This window comes from Aptenodytes patagonicus, chromosome 6 (assembly GCF_965638725.1).
Source record: "Aptenodytes patagonicus chromosome 6, bAptPat1.pri.cur, whole genome shotgun sequence".
In the NCBI taxonomy this organism is placed as follows: Eukaryota; Metazoa; Chordata; class Aves; order Sphenisciformes; family Spheniscidae; genus Aptenodytes; species Aptenodytes patagonicus.
In genome coordinates this window covers 74,792,442-74,813,541 of record NC_134954.1, presented here as the reverse complement: position 1 = coordinate 74,813,541, position 21,100 = coordinate 74,792,442, and the positions used below count along the sequence as shown (strand labels likewise).

Here is a 21,100-nt window from a genome sequence, read left to right as displayed (position 1 = left end):
GTTGGAAATATTTGTGACGGTGCAGCTTGCGGGAGGGTCCCCCACTGTCATGCACGGTGTCCGTGCACACCACGCTGGGGAGCTGGCTCCCACAGAGGGAGAACAGCTATTCCTCCCACAGTTTAAAATGCCCTTGTTTCCACGAAACAAGAGCAGCATCCTGTAGAATCAATGTAATTGAGCTGGACACAGCGTGTGATCATGATACAAAACGCTGAAGAAACCTTCCTGGCTGACGTACCAGTGCTGAACCAGCTTCTGGTCCTGAGACCCAAAGCAGGGAGGTGAGACCAGTGGAAACGCGGATGGGAACAGCACGTTCGATAAAAAACTGAAGGCTCTGCGATTCTTTTACTTTTGCTATTTGAGAGGAATTTTGTGCTTTGTAGAAGTAAAATACTGGGAATATTACTCACAGCCGGGCTTCACGAACTGCATCATGTTAAAGCTATAAAACAGCATGGGGTTTTTTTATATATATATTTATAGCTGCAATACTATTACTATTCTAGACACAGTCATGCTCATTGCTGCTCTGACTGACTTAGGGTGAGCAGAAGTTGACTGCAATCTTTTCGCAGCCTTCACAGAGATGTGGATGAACCTGTCATGAAAGGACTAAAGCTGAATTATTCTCCTGAGATGCCCAGCTATCCCTTAACTGAGCCCTTCAGGCTTTAACGATCAATCAAGTGGTATCGCTGCTTGACATGCAAAGAGATGTTTTCTCAAAGGCATCCATCAGTAGATGTAAAACAATCTTAGACCAGAGGACATCAAAGTTCTTACCCAATGTGATTTGTTCTTAAAGAAATTTCCAGTTCTCGGAGTACTTGAGTAGACTCTTGGACTCGTCTTCTGAATTTCTGTAATTGAGTGAGCAGGCAAAAATAACAATTAGACTCATGTGATGCTATTAAAAATATCAACATCTCACACAGTGCAGAATGAATAAATAAAACATTAAAGTAAACTGAGAACCCCTCTAAATCCTGAGGAATGCAACAACAATAGTCCGGCAGTCAACAAAAACATACTCAGAAAAATAACTTCTGTTCCCATGCGCATTTTTGAGTTTCCAGGATTAAGAAAATTAAAAGCCTGTAGAGAAATAAACATTTCTTTACAATACAAGCTTTGTTTTAGTATCAAACTCTCCATTGAGAACTACAGCATTTGGGCTTCATTCTCAGCCTGGTGCTTTAATCTCACCTTCGAGACTTTACACCCACACCAAAAAACCTGCCATGATTTCTATGTAATTACCAAATTTGTGGGTGCAAGCCAATAATGAAATACACATGTGCTGCCATCTGCATGCTTTAACAATTTGTGCACACTAAATTGTATCTGCAAAATTAGATGCTGGGAAAAGGCCATAAAACGTCAGAAGTAAAACACTGGGCAGCAACGCAGCAGAAAGGAGAGGAGGTTTTGTGACATCTCCGTATGGGAGCAGAAAGGGCGACCTGGGAAAAACCTCACTGGGATGCAGCGAGAGCCCCACTTCCCTCCACGGCTCACAGCAGGCACCGGTCACAGCAGAAGACCTCTAAATGCACACTGACTCGTCTCAAGTCGAGTCAAGCAGCTCCTCTCCATCCTCTGCCAAACCAACTTGCAGCAGGGCAGCCTTTGGTGTGCAGATAGAGCGAGCCAGTGATGCCTCCTCCTCGCCCAGCTGGAGAAAGACTGTCGTCTTCTCTCCTGCCTGGTGCTCCTTGCCCATGGCAATCTACTAAAACCGCTGGATAAATTATGCTGGAGCAGTTGTTTTGGTAAATTCTCATTCGTGAACAAGCTAAATGAGAGCAGAAATGGATGGACAATGATAATCATCTTGGAATTGCAGTACTTAACAACCAACTTGGTCATCAGTTATCACACAGACAGGCTTGATGTGTTTGGAAAGGGCTTGTAAGTGCTTAGGACGCAAGCGATGCTGCTGCAAGTAGGACTATGCTCTGAATACCAGGGGGAAAAAAGGGTTTGTTCTCAATGCACCACAATAAACCCACAATAAAATCAAGGGGACTACTTGGCAGTTAATAATTCTCCTGAGTTCATTTACTGAGGTGAAGATGATGAAAGGATAGGATTTATCTTGCCTTGCTGACCTATGTGAAAATTATCAGCTGCCTTTTTCACCAGGGTTTTACACATGCTAGTTAGCACCACTGGCTTACCTGAGGCAAGACTAAACCCCAGCTCAGAAAGCCACTGGCAGACTGAAATAGATGTCTCACAGTAAAGTCCTAGTAGACACAAGGCACTATTAATTTTTACTTTGAAATAGCTAGTTGAGATCAGACATAGAGTTTCTCTGGACCTCAGTTAATTAGCTCAGAGTACAAAAACACAGTGCCTTCTCTCCTGAGACAGTTTGCACAATATAACTGCAAGCAATATAAAACATTACCTCTCTAGAAGTAAAGGTAAAATATTGATGTAGCAAGAGGCAGGCAGGAGACAGGGGTGGGAGGGCATGGCAGAAATAGGCAGCATATTCCCATGCGGGACCGTCAACCTCCAGTAAGGCCAGGCTGCTCTTTGCAACCACGGCAGAAAGCAATGAACCGGCTCTGTGCTTTACTGGGCTCTAGGAGCCACCAAACTGCAATTTCTTTAAAAATGTGTAATTTCAACACTCTCATTTTCCTGTTTCAAAATTCAGCTCAGATGAAAAGGAATTGTTTTCCCGGGAAGAGCCATTATGCCCCCAATTACAAGCCGAAACACACATTTTGCAGCAGCGTTTGGAGCCACCTTCTTTTGGCCACGCTTGGGATCATCAGCAAAAACGCTGACACCACCTCAATTACAGCAATAATCCTGGTAATACGAGCTCTCCCCACAATATCGCGCGTCCGTCCAGAAGCCCATTTGTAAATCTTTCCGCCTGGCAGTCCAGGCTGATGAAAGGCTGCTGGTGATACAGAATAACGCAACAAAAGAGAGGAACTCAATGGAGTTATTTTTAGGCTCCTTCGGTTTTGTCATTTGCCATGGGACTCTTATAGTGGCATTAGGATAAGAAAGGCTTCAATGTGTGCCCACAGAGTAACCACAGAGCAAAGCCAAACACTAAACGAATTTCAAAAACCCTTCAGGAGAAAAACACAAAGACCCCTGTTCACCGTTTTTTTTAAAAAACTATAATCAGCTACAGGCAAATTTAAAGGTTTCCTACTAAATGGTTTCCTACTCCTTGTTAGAGCCTCCAACAAGAGAAGCACTGTCAGAAGACATTACTGCAGCCTTGAAGACACGAGCTAGCGACGGCGTGCTGGAAGCACAGGGTACCCAGTGTCTGCCCCTCGCCTTTCGCAGGGACGGAGGTGCACCTCCACTGCGGCTGGAGCCGGCCCCGGCCTGGAAGCCGTGTCAGGATACATATTTTACTGCAGGGCACCAGCCTCAGCTAATTGTACGGCAACACAAAGCAGCGATTGTTGAGGACAAGGCAGAGCCAGTCAATGGCAGGATCTGCTATGCTCTCGCTGCCTTTTTTTGTTTTTTGTTTTTTTTTTTTTAAAGGCTATTATTACTATCAACACAGGATATGAGCTGATATCCAAAGTGGTTAAATACCAAGGGTTCAGAGATGGGCCTCTAAACGGGATGTAGGTTGACTGTTATTCTAAAATCCTGGAGGCTAGTACTAAGTCCATCAGAGCGGTGCAGAAATGTCAGAACCATCCACAAATAATCCCGGTACAGAAGCCACACTCAGGGATGCACGACATTCACGTGAAAGGCCAAGTGAAGTGCCTGAGACTTTCGTGAGTGATTATCAAACTATTTTGGACAAAATAATACGCAGAAGGATGGATGAGGCTCTGCCATGTAAATACACCCCAGGTTACATCTTTACTTCACAACCCTGAAACCTCAGATGAGGCTGCAAGCGAGAGGTGAACTGTGCCAGCTGCACTGAACTTCTGTCACGCAAATGCCCAGAGAAAAGGACTCAAAACTTCAACATCCCCTTCACACAGGTGAGAAAAGTGCCATCCGCCAGAGGTTTTATTCACCACCAGCGCTGCCCACATGAAAAGTCAGACCTAGAGTACAGCTCAGTGATAATTTGTCAGACTATTTACTGAAGCTACAGTTATTAAAACAAGTTGTTTCATGTGTCAGATGGTCCTTTTCTCTGCAACATCTGTTCTCCTTTTTGAGCTGTGAAAACTGCAGCGTCTTTCCAATTTCTCTTTGCTCCTCTCTGCCATTTGTTGCATCTCCGAGACTCTTCTCGGAGACTTTTACAGGACCTTTTAGACAAAGGCAGGAAGGAACTTGGACCCCGGGACCATCCTCGCCGAGGAACAAGGGACGGGTGAGAGGAAACAGGACGCTCCTCACCTTCCTGGTTACAGCCGGGTCCAGATAGCCCTTCAACTTCTGGATGTATGTATGTGGAGGATTCTTCACTTGAAATCTTTCCTGCAAAGGATACAAGAATAAACATCAGCCATTTCATAACATCTTCTATATTTCCTTACTATATATATAAAATGCGTGCACACACATATATATTTAAACAGTATGCATTTATAATATAGTTTTATATGTACATACCTTATATACATAAGTATATAATATATGCATATACAATATGCATGCAAATAAAATATATTTACCTGTATCTCGATATTCTGAAAGTTGGTATTTATAGAGGATGCATAAAAATATACCTTACATATTCAATGACAATTTTCAATTTTAGTTACACATACAAACACACACATCTGAAATAACAGGGTTTCTGCTACCCAGGAGTACTGAGAGAAAAGAGAAGCGTTAGAAGAGCAGATGCCTGTCCATGCTTGATTGAAAGCCATCACCACAAAAACTGAGACACCTTTTTTATCATTTGGAACAAGCCTAAAAACACGCTACACGGTCTATTCATGGGAGAAGTCACATCATTTCATTGTTCAGACTCCAGAAAAATTAATGCAAGAGTAGTATGTTAGCAATAAACAAGTAATATTTTAACTCCACGATATTAAATTGGATTGCCTCTGTAAGTGGCCCACCAGGTCCCAGCCCAACCCTTTCTGCAGGTTCCGATTTACAGGGAGGGGCACCGGACTGGCGAGGGCAGAGTGCCACACGGGCACAGGCAAAGCCTCCCCTGCCATGGGCACAAAGCGGTCACACAGTATTTGGGCCACAGGGAGTTCAGCTCGTCCTGGTTGAGCCCCATATGAGAACGATGACCAGCACTCCGTCTTTATTTCCATTACAAAGCACGCACAAGCCTGGCCAGCTCTCCTGGAAATAACGATGCAGACTTCGTTACCAGCCCTGCCCAGCCACCACACAGGAGGGCTTGTTTATTCTACATAAACACCCCCAATCACAGCAGCACCCCACTTCCTACGTCAACACAACGCTTGAGCACCAATGCGTTCATCGTGCCTTGGGGTCAGCTCCCCACACTATTTCTGCCAGCAGCACTTGCATGGGGAGCACGTCGGTGGTTGAGCTCATCCCAGCCACCCATGGCTCCCAGCGATTCGGAGGGTTTCCTTCAGCACCTGTGTCACACAAGGGCAGAGCTGAGGGACCTCCAGCATGGTGGGAAGCAAGCCAGCAAATGCTACCGAGACCACCGTTACACCACCACAGGCCAATTATGGACCAGATGCCCATCCCTGTCCCACTGGGAATGTCCCGGAACCACCACATGCCTCTCCTCCCCACTAAGGTTGGAGTCTTACCAACCTCAGGACACGGAGAAAGGCAGGTTGTCCACGATCGTGAGCTTTACCCATGTAAAACATCTCATTACCCATGCCTGCTTTCCTGCTTTGTCATACACCAGCAGCGTGCCTGATTGCCCTTCCCCATCTCACGTGCTGCTAGTCCAGTGCCAAGAGATTCCCACCTGCTTTTGAGACTCACTTCTCACCAAAGGTTTCCCATGCCTCATCTTACATGGGGACACTTGATCTGCAATCCAGAATCAACCACATTCAGAATCGAATTAAAGATTTTAATGACAAATATAAGGTCTGCAAGGTTTGTATTCTGAGAGCTGCTTGATTTTTGCTTGCTTTTTTACCAGTTGCACGGCCAGCTTGAAATTTATCCTACAAAAGCTGCTGCGAAACACGAGTTGTTCTGCTATGTCCAAACCTGTTAAGAGTATTACCAAAAGTTCTGATACTATTTGTATCTTGGAAGAATTTTAAACTATTCTGCCCTTTCCCTTGAGGAAAGACCTCATAACAATTTCCTCCTGAAATTTCGCATTTTATAAACGATATTTGAAACCTCTCTTTATTAGGTCAGGATGCAATTTTGACTACATTATCTGAAAGTTATTTCATAATGAATAGTACACTGCTGCCCAGTTACCAGAACGTACTGTCTGAACACCAAAAGTTGTTCCTGTTATTATCTTGCTGCTTGCTGTAAAAAAAGTAATTCATCATGGTCAGAACGGAAAAAATGAACCAAAAAGTCTGCCTTGTGGTCCACCAGCCCCAGGCAAGAGCTCTGTAAGACAGAGAGCAGACATTTCTTTTCTCTTTTACAACTGGATTTTTTTTCCATGCATCTTCACACGTACAGGCCAAACAGAGTCCTGGAATTGGCATTTCCTTTTTATCTAAAAAATAGTTCAGAAAATGCAAAGTTCTTTGTTGCCAGCCCTTCTCCGGCCAAAGTGACGCCAAGGGTGTCTGTCCCGCTCCATCCTCCCCCAGCACCATGCCCACCGCCACGGCTTCCTCTCGGCTCTATAGGCACGGACGCTTCGAGCCAATCTCATCTCAGCTGGCCCACACAGGTCAGACAGTCCCTTTCACACCCTTGTAGTTAAATTTGCTGCTAATTGGAACTGCTACCGGGGTGTGGGGAAAGACAGACGCATGAGAGAGATGCATGGAGTTACAGACGGGTTTGGAAACGGCCTGCCAAGGCTCCATCACACAGCTCCACCAGCGCAAGCAGAAATCACCTGCCGCATCCCGAGAGGTGTGCAATGGTCAGCCCTAGCATCCAGCTCTCTGGAAAATGGGAGCAGGAACACCCACAGAAGTTGACAGGGACTTCAAAGGAAATAAAAAAATAAATTTAAAAAAAAGGCACATAAATTAAATCAGTTAAAAGAGTAAGATGTCACTATTCAAAGTACCTTAATTGCTAGCTTAATTTATGCACTTTTTACAGGACACTGTTAGGCCAGTTTCTCAGTCAGACTTACAGCCCCCTCAGGATACTGTGGACTGTGGCTTTACAGTGGGCATAAATATAAGTTATTTAGAAGCAATTTCCATCCATTAACCCATTTTAAAACTTCTTCACACTGGCAGACAGACAAAAAACCCACTTTGCTGTAAATGAGAATCTGGCCTATTGTAAACTAGTAAAGAGTTATAGAGGTATCTGGACCTCAGAGACCACCACTGTTTCTCATTTTCCCCCTCAGCAGTTTTATATTAGCTCCAGGACATTACAGCATTTGAATAACCATGTCCTTCTCTACAAAAAAAACACGAAGGTGGAAGTGTTTTCACTGTGCCACTTAATAACCATGTCCAAATATTATTATTTGTATCTGCATGTGATGGAGTGAAGTGGTGGAGCACCAAGCCGAAGGTCCACTCTTGAAGAGTGGCGGGCGATGTGAGAGCACCAGCGAGCAGCAGGCACGGCAGAGTCCCAAGCTAACAAGGCTCCACGTTAGCTCTCGCATTTATTCCTCCCCTTGTTGGGGGGTTCTCTCATGCTGATGTAGCTCTCCTGTGTTTAGTCTAATCCTCCAGAGAAGCTATTTTACTCTTATGGATTTATTTCTCTGACTAACTAATCAGCCATCATCTGCTAAACTGACAGGAGCTTTTCCTAACTGCCAGTTTTAATATCTGGAGTCTTCAAAATGAAATGCTTAAAGAGACTCAACGAGCACATTTAATAGTCTGTGATGCAGATACTATATGTTTCTGTTTGTTTTCTTAAAACCTAGCTGTAATTATGTATTTATGTAGTAATCTCTACAGCGACTTCATTAAAAAAGATGCTGCTCATTACTGTATAGTGGAATTATTTGGGTTGAAGGATTTTAAAGACATTATCTGCGAACAGCAGATACCAACAATGCTCTTCTCTAACTATTGACCAAGAACCACTTGTGGTAAACATCTACTAGTCTTGGAAACATTTTTATAGCCCCTTAAAGTGTTTTTTCTGGTTTGGGAAGCCATGAGGGATTAGCCTTTAAAATTGCCCTTTCCTGGCTATGATGACTGTCTCGGTTTATCCAGCTTTGACTGTTTTATACTAGAGGCTGATACATCGCAAGCTGCAAGAACCAGGGCTCTGTGCTGTGCAGCGACAGCAGCCCGAGGCTCCCCAACACCTCCGGGACACCCTGAACGTTTGCTTGCTGCTCGTCCTCCTAAAAAACTGATGCTCTGCCAGAGCTCACTCAGGGTGGGAAGGCACGGTGTTCGTTGGACCAGCGTGATTGCAGTCTGGTATTTCGCTTGCCATGAATGCTGTAAGTGACTGTGCAGGTTGGCCAGCCCAGGGTCCTCTCAAGGTCCTCTGGTCCTTCTTGAGAGCATTTACTTTTTGGGGGACTTTGAGTCCCCATCGCTGGAGGTATTTAAAAGACGAGTAGATGCGGCGCTTAGGGACATGGTTCAGTGGGCATGGTGGTGTTGGGTCGACGGTTGGACTCGATGATCTCAGAGGTCTTTTCCAACCTCAATGATTCTATGATTCTATGATTCTACTTCCCTGTAGAGACAAATGCTTCCCAGCTAACACCAAGGCACTGCTGTTCACATGTAATCCACTTGCCTTAGATACCGTAAATAATTAGTTAAAAATTGTTGCTTTTTCCTGTCTGCTCCTCCTCTCCACTTTTGGCGATTTGCAATCGCTCACTGGCCAAATCTGCTTTCAAAATAAGAATTTATATGGCAAGGGGTTTAACGCTATTTGAACGAGGAAGCTGGGGATTTTTACCACACACATATAAAGTTTAAAACCCTTTTTAAACTATTTGAGTCTCCAAATTTCGCTGAGCAAAAAGCATAAGCCAGTGAGTGACATCACGACCGGGACATGGTGGCTTCCCCTCCCAGTCGCCCCAGGACGGGGCCACTCAGACACAACAAAGTTAATAAATCCCAATGAAACCTATTTTATCTCCACTACGTGACTCATATAAGCACCAACACTATCTACAGCCCTGAAAGGAGAAAGGCGCAGACCAGCAATAACTCGACCCTGCCTTTGTCAGCCACCTAGAAAGCAAACTGACTTAATTTCCCAAGGATAAAAGGCCCTTTCTTACTTGAAAAATTGCTGAGGAGTGCTGCTATAAGCCAGAACGACAGACAAGCGCCAAGAAGCGCATGCAAGGAGCCAGCGGCAGCGGCACCGGACCGGAGAGCAGTGAGATGACCTGGGCCCCAGCACCTCCCTTTAGGGTAATAAATGATGAGAATTCAGGGAAAAAGCTTGGACAGGGGAGCACAACATCGCTCCTGTGCTTCTTTTACCAGCAATGTCCAGAATTAGCACTTTCTTTTCTGATGGATGCCAAAAAAAAAGGGGGCTGGGGGGGAATTCACTTCAGCAGCAAAGAGAAACTGCCGGATTTCTGCATTTCCTCTTCCATGTGATCCTACAAAGAACTCGACACATCTCTTGTTCACCCAAATCTGGAAAACGTATTAATTCCGTAACCAGGAAATTGTGGCTTTTCCAGAGATCATCTGCTTCCAAAAATATTCAGGACATTATCTGCATTAGTGACATATGTTATTATTATTATTACCCTTGCTAACTTGGTTCATTCTTAGGATTCATATACATTAGGTAAACACAGAGTGCATCCGACTCGGTATCCAGGCTTGTCAGAAACCCCAGCAGGCAGTCAGTAACTGCTAGGAGTGCATCCAGCACATGGATGGTGAGTGCTGGTGAAAGGAGGTGGACAAGCAGGGCTGGAGACCAGTGTCTTCTCACTCCCGAGGCACAAACGCATCGTAAACATGGTGCACGTTTCCACCACTCGTCCCCCATCCCACACAGACCTGGAGGGTGGCTCAGTCCTAGCCTGTATTCTACCCACAACAGGGGAGATTCAATGGGTTTTTTTATGCAAAGGCTCTCAAAACAGAGCTGTAAATGACTACTGCAGCATGTGCAAAGATATGGAAAATGCTTGGTTGAATGTTGTCAGAAAAATCCAGATCTCTGCTGCAAAAGGGTTAATGGCACCATATGGTAACACACAGTGTGAGGTGCCACTTTTGAATCACCGTCCCTTCATCACATTTCTGAGGAGAGGTTTGGGGCTCACCTGAGATATTTGGGTCAAACAACAAACAGCACAGCATCCCCGTGAAACCCTGATCCTCGCTCAGTCCCATCCGGCAGTCACCGCCTGTCCCCTTCTTCATCAGCGATCTACCCGAGACCCGCGGGCAGCACGCAGGAGGGCTGCCAGCGCCACTCCACTGCCTGCAGCCTGGACATGGCCCAGCTTGCCTTTAAAGCAACTCCCAGCCCGAATCCAAAGGACACCTAGGTATTTGTCAGCAGTCCCCGGTGCTCTGGACTTTAAAATGGCAGGCATGGACCACTGCGGCTCTGTGCGGTTACACTCTCAACCAGTCCATAGGGCACAATCTCACAAAAAAAAACAAAAATAAAGATAAAAATAATATCAAGAACCTGCCTCTCCCCAGACCTGGTTTATGGAGGGGAAGGCTGGGAAGGCTGCACGCCATTTTACCTTTCAAGAGCTCGATGAACAGTGGCAGAGGAGGAAGGGGCGCAGAAGCAAGCCTGGCTTAAAGGGCATGCAAGTGTGTGGCACACGCTAGTGTGCACTAACCTCTTTTACGATGTAACAGAGAGCTTCATAATTAACATTTTTGCCTCGTTTAGAGAAGGATCTAACCACTACAGTCAACGCTTGTTGAACCTAAGTGTAAATGAACACAAGTCCGACGGACCCTCTCTGGTTTCAGATGTTATCCTTCTCCAAGCTATCTTGAACTCTGTCTATTTTTGATAGCCTAATCTCACAACACCAGATTTCTGTGCCCAGGCTCCCCCCCCACCATGATGCTCAGCCAGGCAGCGAGCCCAGGTAGCCCTCCCCTCCCAGGGGAAGGCCACCCTGGTCTTGGCAGCGCCGGGGTTTCACCCAGAGAGCTGGAGGACTCAGGGACTGTCACAGCACAACCTTCTCACCTGGAGCCCTGTTTCCAACAGGGCCCATACCTGCACATTTTTAGTCACAAATAAACCCTAAAGTGGAATATGGCGCCCCACCAACGCACCACACGTGGCCTTGTTTTAGGTGCAATTACCCCCGACACCGGCACAGAGGGGCCCGAGCCCCCTGGAAGCAAAGCTGAGGGGTGGCACAAGGCCCCCCCACCCAGGAGGCTGCTGGAGAAATCCACCGCCATCCCAGTGAGCTCCACGCTGGCCACCAGCCTCCAAACCAGCCCACACCTGCCTTCATTAGGAGTTTCATTAGGAAAGGGAGAGAGTACTACAAATACCTCAGTGACCATAGTTTGGATGTAAACGGCACAACTTTCACCTTAGGCCTCTTAATTCATTATTCCCCACGCACACCTCCAGTGTCTCCAAAGGTGAGGACATGGTGATGCCCCTGCCACGATTTGCCATTAGAGGGCAACGAAGAACTTTGTAAGATGTCCCCAACCTCTTCCCTCAACATCGGTGCCCCCTCTGTAGCACCTGAACATGAGCCGGCAGTGTGCCCAGGCGGCCAAGAAGGCCAATGGCATCCTGGCCTGTATCAGAAATAGTGTGGCCAGCAGGAGTAGGGAAGTGATCGTGCCCCTGTACTCGGCACTGGTGAGGCCGCACCTCGAATACTGTGTTCAGTTTTGGGCCCCTCACTACAAGAAGGACGTTGAGGTGCTGGAGCGTGTCCAGAGAAGGGCAACGAGGCTGGTGAGGGGTCTGGAGAACAAGTCTTATGAGGAGCAGCTGAGGGAACTGGGGTTGTTCAGCCTGGAGAAGAGGAGGCTGAGGGGAGACCTCATCGCTCTCTACAACTCCCTGAAAGGAGGCTGTAGCGAGGGGGCTGTCAGTCTCTTCTCCCAAGTAACCAGCGATAGGACAAGAGGAAACGGCCTCAAGTTGTGCCAGGGGAGGTTTAGATTGGATGTGAGGAAAAATTTCTTTACTGAAAGAGTGGTGAAACATTGGAACAGGCTGCCCAGGGAAGTGGTTGAGTCACCATCCCTGGAGGTGTTTAAAAGACGAGTAGATGAGGCACTTAGGGACATGGTTTAGTGGGCATGGGGGTGTTGGGTCGATGGTTGGACTCAATGATCTTAGAGGTCTTTTCCAACCTTAATGATTCTATGATTCTACCTCATGGCATGCGGCCGGATAAAGAGGCCCAGAGTACCACCAAACGTAGCTCTCCGGGAAGTCGAGAAGCCAACAGGGTGGCTCGCCATGCCAGGAAATGGTATCCCCTCTTCCCTGCCTGGATCCTTCCCAATGCTCACCCCCCAGATGACCACCATTTTGGCCCTCTCCAGGATGGGCAACAGGTTTATTGGCTTTGCTCTTCTCCTCCTCCTTTTTCACAAGCCAGAGAGGTAGGGAACAAGGTTTCAGGACACCAGCAGCAACGCTTAGATGACTTCAGAGGTTCATAGACAAAGGAACAGAAAATACCACGCAGGACAAGTCCCCCACAGCCAGCCCAGCAACCCTTACAACCATTCACTACAACATGCACAATCCTACTCACGGCAGATTTATTATTATTATTATTGTTATTATTACTACTACTATGAGACTGGGAGCTCCTCACTTTCGTTAATCTCACTTCCACAGAAGTGAGAGTTCCTTTTGGGGGCCGAACTCTCTCCCCTAGTATTCTCAACATATTTCACAGACAAATGGCCAGGGTCTGCTTTACAGACTATTTAGAAAACACCATTTAAGAGCAACCTCTGGACCCTTTTTCCTTTCAGACATAAGCTGAAAGCCAGCACAGGAGGGTAAGAGTTAATTTCCTCACACTGTTACATTAATTTACATCCTCAGTCCTTCACTAAGCAAAAACAGGCGAAAATGGTGTAATGAGTGATACTAATAGAAAATAGCAGTCAAAATATGCATCCGCACTAAAAACATACATTCTGTACAAAATCTATTCCTGGAAGTACTTTCAGCCACACACCATTATTATGTGGACAGATATAAATATTTCACACCCCATATGCTGTATTATGGTGCTTTTACAGACACACCTGCTTCACGCCACTCTAATTTACAGCGGCTGGCAGTCACCCACCAGGGATGCCAGGGCAGCCAGGGAGCTGCGACAGATCGCAGATACGCAGCCCCTCATTGCCCAAGCACGTCCCCTCGGATGGCCAAACCCTGGAAGGGTGGCACGCTGTCACCTCCCGTCCCTTCGGGATCCTCGCAGTGCTGGGCTCCGCAGTGCTGGTTACAACAGTCCTGAGCTGCTTCTCTGCCTACCCTCTCCAAGCAATGGGAAGCAGACTCATCCCAACCCAGGGGTGGACTCAGTGTTGTGCAAGGAGCTATTAAGATACGCGATTACTCCAGACTGCAAATTTCCTTCACTGCTCATCCCTCCTATCTTGCTGTAGAGTTCAGGAGTGAATCAGCAGCAGCTGCACGTTGCAAAGGGTGGATCCGCTCTGAGGTGGGAGCTTGCACATCGAGGCTGTGATCTAACTGCTTCTGCCTGCCCTGCTGCCAACTCGGTGCAAACAGAGCACACAGACTCCAGCACAAAGCTCACACTTCCATGTGCATGCTCCGAGTGTGTATGCTCTAAGCAAACATCCATGAAAAAAATCACTTACAGTAGATTAAGCAATTTGTTCAGTGTCTCACTAAACTGAAACTTTAAATAGCTCAATGCTTTAGGTTTTCTGCACAGAAAACTCATGGAAAAAAGCAAGTAATTCTTTATTCAGCTTTACTTTAAGGTAGTTGGATTTTATCAGAGGCTCTGCCACTGTAATAGCTAAATAGGAAATGTCCCAGAAATCTACTTATTAAAATGTTCCTGACCTCATAGCATGACTGTACCTTCTGCCAAACTCTCATCCTGGTATTGCTGTGGTTACATTTCAAGGAAACATCCTACTTTCTCAGTCCTGGATCAATTATTTTCATTAGCGATTACTTTTGAAGTTTATTTTGCTGTTGGCTCACAAATGCACATCCTACCTTTTGCATGCCTCACTTTCTCTAAATAATGCCGTTTCTGTTCATTTGTCACCGCAGAGCCAACCTGTTAATTGTTCTATATTGCTGCCAAGTCTACACGCCACAACAGAGCTCATACACAAAAGATGCTTCAGCATATGGTGCTACTTAATCCGAGGTTGTTGTTGAGGCAAAGAGGAGTTCAAGCTGCATCACCATTCGCCTCTCCCTGAAGGCGACAGCTACTGCCAGCTGCAACAACGGCTTGTGATGTGGAAAGCCAAATACTCACTGGATCAAGACCATTCGTTCATGTTACGTAGGTCAAGACAGACCAAACTCAAAGCACTCGCCGAGAGGTGACTGAAGGTCAGTCTCTTCGAGTCTGTGCCGGGCAAAATAAGCAGCATTCACTGCCCAGAGGAAACAGGCACAGGGGTGATGGTAACATCAGAGGGGAAAGAAATATCGCTCTGTGGCAAAAAAGGGAATTATTGTTACAAGGCTTCTATGAGTTGTTACCAATAAAGGTGCATAAGACCAAAGAAATGAGTGTTTGAATCCATTCAAATACTTGTCCCTCTGCAAGGTCCCTTTCTAAGCCCAGGGACATTGCTGATGAAACTCAGTTTGTGCTCTCAATGGGATGTCTGCCAAAACCCCCCCCGGCCACCCTTACCTGGTCACAGATGAGCTCCCACTTCTTCTCGTTGTCGTACTGCCGCAGCAGCCGGGCTTTGTCAGGTGGCAAGTTCATCGCATTCTGCGGAGAAAGAGAAAGCAAACGTGAAGGACCACAGAGGGCTTGGGCTCAGGCAGAGTCAGACAAACCAAGGCAACATGGCTGTGGTTGCTTTAATTGTTTTATGTGAATTCCCATTGACAGGGTTATTCAGAAACATTCCCTCTAAATGTCATCTTTGGCCCCAAAAGCACCAGTGAATCGCAAGGTACTGAAGGGCAGGGCTCGGTGCTGGGCGACGCTGGGACGGAGGAGGAGGTGAGCGACTAGAGCTCAGGACCAGCCACCTCCGTCCGGAGGAGAGGACGGGGCTTCCCCGTGCTGCCACGGCACGGCAGCCACCTTCCACCCCAGACGGGTCCCTGTGGTGCACCACACCCCCTCTTCCCTTCGCCTGCCCACACTCATAAGGGAAACGCACACTCCAGCTGCGGGCTGGGGACTGCAGAAGGCCAGTTCTCTCCAAACAAGATCTTGAAATGCCATTTCATTTTATTTCAACAGCGGGACACTATTCAGGTTTTTAAATGTCACCGCATGCAACCTTATCTGGATAATACAGATCCCGGAGGTAGGATTGCTGCTGCCCAGTGACGTTGTGCTACTCGCACACGCAAAGATAACGATCCTGAGACTGTGAACGACAACCTGCAGTACCGAGTCAGAAGGCAGGGAGAGGCAGCAATTAGATGATGCCTATCATTTGCTGGCTCCTTTGATGTCAGTTGAGATATCCTTCCATGGGCGGTTGTCTGGGGTAGGGCGGCACAGGCTGGCTACTCGCTCCCAAGGCAGTTTCCCTCAGAGTCGTGTCTCTAAATGCGCAGCATAACTGTCGTGCTTAACCTCCCAGAGTACCCAGGAACGCCTCGAGAGCTTCGCAAACACCGAGTCTGGAGAGCCTCCCTATCAGCCCAGCGGCGCGCAGCAAAGTGAAGTGGCTGAATGAAAAACCCGCTAAGCACCTCTTGGTCTCCAGCACCTCTCGGTCTCCAGCTCGCATTCCCAGTGCGGCCAAGTTATCCCCAATTAACCCTTCAGGACCACAAGACTCTGGTGGTCCATCCCAGACCACTGCTGGGATGGGAGTGAAGTGCCGGCCGGGCCCTGCGGCACTGCATACCGCAGGCAGGTCAGGCCGGTGGTGCGCACATCTCCAGCGCCGGCAGGCTCTACCCTTCCACGTTTAATTTTAAAAAGGCTGCAGGAGGCACAAAAATAGGCCAGAACCAAAGGCTGTTAAAATAAGCCTGCAGTGAAGCAGTAATCAATAAATTGGTGTTTAGGTACTGAAACACTCTGCTCTAGAAGCACGCGCCTTCACAACCTGTGCAACAGGCAGTTTTACAGATTTATTAAAAGCAGGCTGTCCTGGGGATCCTCAGAAACACTCCCGGACCCATACTCTGCTAGAGCCGGACTTGCACAGCCTGGGGCCCAGACCTCCTCCATTTCCTCACACAAACCCCCTCCCAGGTAACAGAAGAGGAGGGACACACAGCTGCCACAAACACCATCAAGAGCATCTGTTACGATCAGCCCAGCCTGCTGACCCCCCCAATCTGCTTACCCTGAATGGCAGGCACGCTATAAAACCAAAATTTAAGTGAGTCCTAGAAAAGGCTGACTGAGACCCAGGGTGATAATACAACCACAGCAGCCACACAGGACGTATTGCGTACGAGATGGAGTGATAATTAAAGAATTTCAAGGCGTATGTTGAGTTGTCATGCATCAGGAATTGGTATTTTTAAAGTACATCATCAGAAACCCACTCAGCTCCAGGTACAGAAGAGACTCGCAGGCAGCAGCACAGGGACCCCTGCTCTGATGATACCAGGTCCTAGCCCCGGACGGGGACCGCAGGTGCCAAGGGCAATCCCTGTGCCACGGCGCGTACAGTGCTGACCACGCTGACGGGCACCGCAACAACCAGGCGAGCTTTGGGGGATGAGGGGCTTTGAAGGAGAGCCAAGAGGTTAACTGGCAGCGGCTGGCTGTCAATGGCAAAGCTTTCCAGCACCATTTCTGGCTGGCTGAGTGCTATGTCCCCATCGCAAAGACAAGGCTTTCCTTGCTCGTGTTCCAGCACTCGGGTACAACGCAGGACTACCTTCCCCTACACCTCCCCAGGGCCTTCACGCCTTGGTTGCCCTGCTAACTCATATGCCAAGCTCACTGTCAGCCTGCTCCCAGCCCAGCTCAGCTCAGCCCAGCTCAGCGGGGAGGCAGGCGCAGGGCCGGGCTGCTCCTGACCCAGCTCCCTCATGGCCACAGTTTCAAGTTTCCATCTCCCTGGGTTTACTTGTGCAGCCCGGGCTGGAAACCAGGAGGGCTCGGGCGTGATCCAGGAGCAGATGTGGCATTCCTGCCTGCGGGCAGTGATAGCTGTGAGGAGGCAGGGCGGAGGAGCGGAGGCTGCGGCAGCCATCTGCCTTCCCCACGCCTGGAGGGAGCAGCCCCCATGAGGCTCGGCACAGGGGTCTCCCTCGCCCGAAGGCATCCCCCGGCGTGCTGGCAAGATGCAGCCACCACCTCCCCTCCCACCACCGCACCCTGCCAGCGCCCTCCCTGAAAGCACGGGAGCACAGGCAGGAACAGTGACGCATGGCCCAAACACCATCCTTCCACATCTTCGGTGTGACAGCAAATGCCTCTCCTTACCAGGAGTACTGCAGACCCCCAAGGGACCCCTCTGGTGCACCTGTACCTCCTGGTCCATGCAGGACCACCGAGGGAAGCGAGGACAGCGTGGGTCTCCAGCCGATCTCACTGTCTGCACGTTGTAGATATATTTGCTATCATCCCACAAGACCTTATCTCCCTCCATCCCGGCTGACGAGCGTCACCCACTCTTGGGGATCCCCTCCACCACCCTGCTGCTGTGATGACTGCTCTTCCTAAAGCTTGTTTTCCATCAGATAACAAATACTCTTCCTTTTGCTCATCTGTGCTGTCATGTTGACAGTATTTATAGGCTGTGATCATATCTGTGCTTGATTCTCCTCTCAGTCTCTCACCATGTGCCTTATCGGTTCTACTTATCATTTTAATGCACTTCTTGGTATTTTTCCTGGGGCTTCTTCAAGCACCATTCCTTACTTCTGAGGATGCAAACATATTTCATAGCTACGCTAAATCTCAGCTTCACTGTTTACCTGCAATACACCCCTTGTCAAACTCTGATCTTCTTATAGCTCATCAGCTTACCCAACCAGGCTGGTGCTCAGACAAGAAACTTGCCTGGAAATCTTTGCAGAATTCAGTCATGGCAAGAGTTCAGCACGGATGAAAGCCTGAAACAGGGAAAACAAGACCCAGGCAGCAGGTTCCGGTGATCTCATTTTGAAATGAATTAAATCTGATCTCATTCTGAAATGCGAACTCCTTTGCTCCACGTCGTTTTGCTGCACACAACCATTTCATGTATTTCAACAATTACTGCAGTTCACTTCAGATACCCCCTGCCCTGGTCTGACAGGTAAAATTATTTATGAATACATTGTGTGCAACCAGGTTCAAATCCCTGCGTGTAAGCAGTGGATGGTTTGCACCTACTCACTTCTCAGTAAGAGATTTAAAGCAGTTTTGAAACCTGCTTGTGTGCGAGTCCATTACCATGCTATGGACAGGACCCTCCGCTGAGGCAAACCACAGCAGGTCACCCCAGCAGCCACTCTAGCCCCTTCCTTCGTCTCTTCTGGAGGGAAGTGGGAAGGAAACTACTACTTCTGCTGTCTGCTGCCCCTCTGGCCTCATCACTCACGTGGTAAGGAGGGAACGCACTTGAACCAGGAGGGAATGCACTTGGACCAGGGCTTTCCACGCTGGCAGACTCAGTTTGACATTAACTTTTATGTTTTATACATAAATCAGTTTGAATGGCTTTCTTAGCAACTGGATCAAATTGCACTCATTTACCAGAAACCATCACAAGATGTTCTCACTCACAACCTGAGGCTCTCTGCTTGTCGTGCAGCCTTATTTCTCCGCTGCTGAATGGGATCTCCTGATCCCCCAGAGCTCCCTGTCCTTCGGCTCGGCTCTCCTGCAGCCTCCAGGCTGGTGCCCCAGCACATCTGACCCCGCTCAACGTACACCTTCATCAAGGCTGTCAGTGGCTGGACCAAATAATGCTTGTTTCTGTACAAAATAACGCAAGTGTAGATCATACCTTCTCTAAAACCTGGACTAATGCTGTTCTTCAGCTGGTCTTACTGTTAACAACCGTTCCCTGCTGAAAAACTAGTTTCTAAACCATGATATTTTTACTTAAATGGGAAGCAATATGTTTTCTTTATGTTTGTGCATGGCACTATACCAATTGGCCTTTTGAAATCCAAGTGTACTGTATCTAATTGCATAAGCTTTAGCTGTTGCATCAGTAACTATGGCAAAGGAGGCTACTGAATTGGCTGGCTTGACCTTACCGGTTGCAATAGTTTTGATTCTAGTCATAACTAACCAGATGCTTTAGTAGTCTGGATTTCTTGTTCTCTGTGGATCCATGAAATGACTCACAAATGTCTCCTGGCCACTTCCAGCTCTTACTATGACTATAAGACTATGCACTTCACACATACCAGCATTTTTTAGTTAACTACAGGTCTATGACCTGTGATTTCTCTTTCCATCTTTACCCTAATTACAGTTCACGCTTTGAAGGCTTTTGATAGCGTAACTGTTCCGCTCCTGATACAATCTAAATCCCTGCTGTTGCCAGGAGGGATGGCCCCACTGTCTCCTCTCCTGCCTGTGTCCCCAGCCAGGTCGTCCCTTACCGTCCCCCCGTGTCACCACCAGCACTTATGCAGCTGGAGGCCCTCTGCCAGCAGAGCAGACTTTGATCAGCTCAGGAAGAAGAACTGCAGCTTTATACTGGATACCCATCTTCCATAAGGATCCCATCTTGGGCCATAAAAGACCATTTCTTTTAGTGGCAACAGCAGTTGAAGCAGCCCCACTGTCTTGTACCCCACTGCTCTGCATCCCCATCCCCAGCTGGCCCCGCACGCACACCTGCATGGCTCATACTGAACGCGATCTAGATTAAAAATAACCGTTTCTGGTGAAGCTATTTTTAACTCGAGTCAGTGTCATGAGTCCGACAAGCTGCACGGTGGCACGAACTGAGAGGCTGCCAGGGCCATGCCACAGCTCCCATGCTGGACCGCATAGCAGCCATGATACAACCTCCCTGTGTTTGGGCTTTTGCCTCTTGCACCCTGTCATTACCCCAGGTCACACAGCCCCGAGTAAAACGCTGATGCCCACCAGTCCAGGCCGAGGATCTGTGCCCAGGTGAGCTCTGCAGCTCTGCTCCACTCCCTCCTCCCACAGATCCACAGCCTTAGGAAATTAGTCCCACCTTCCTCACTATACTGCAAATTTCCACTACATCACACCACTGAAGACAGGAAAAAAAGCAAACCCATGGCACATCATTCTGCCTTGATGTCTGCGAGGCAATAGGAAATCGGTGCGCACCGCTGCTTTACAGCCTCCAAGTGAGGTTTCTGACCCCTCAGAAACACCTACAAACACAAATCTGGAGCACTGCACTCAAAAGTAACTGCAGCTAGATCCTACACGGCATCGTGCTGTCTGCGAGGGCTGGTTTCCAATCATATTTTGGCTTCAAAAACACATAACTTCTCTTTTTCCCCACAAATTCCGAAGTTATTCATGTCTACTGCTACATGCCAAATAATATAGGTAAGGTTTCCATTCCATTTGCTCTGGGTTGGCATTATAAAGCTAGAACTTATATTAATCACGGTAGCAGATGGAAAACTGGGAGAAATACTAGCAGACCTACAAAATATTAAATTGCTTAAGAGTTAAAAACAAAACCAACAGCACATCAAGGAAATACACGTATTTTTAACCTATGAAACAAAGCCCAGTGCCGCCCAAACTGGCAGCCCCGACAGCGTCTCTGAAGCATGGGGCCAGATGACTCGGTAACGGCGCTGCGTACCGGGACACGTCGAGATTTAGCCTCATCCCAAGGAGATTATTTCACCCATCTGAGTGTGACAGCGAGAGCAGTGGTGCAGCACAGGGCAGGAAAACACTGTTTCTCACACAGCAGCATTATCTTCTGGCCGCGAGCAGCCGGAGGAAAGCAGG

General features: G+C 47.8%; 1 protein-coding gene across 9 annotated transcripts in view; it reads right to left on the bottom strand.

Annotated features, from left to right (window-relative positions):
* FMNL2 (formin like 2) overlaps nt 1-21,100 on the bottom strand; it is a 154,911-nt gene that overhangs the window by 58,258 nt on the left and 75,553 nt on the right. For all 9 annotated transcript variants that reach the window (XM_076343204.1, XM_076343208.1, XM_076343209.1 and 6 more), the window contains exons 2-4: nt 14,906-14,989; nt 4,366-4,446; nt 790-866 (exon numbers count right to left, since the gene is read on the bottom strand). In XM_076343204.1, coding sequence (XP_076199319.1) covers nt 790-866; nt 4,366-4,446; nt 14,906-14,989 — 242 coding nt within the window. The remainder of the gene's footprint in view (nt 1-789; nt 867-4,365; nt 4,447-14,905; nt 14,990-21,100) is intronic.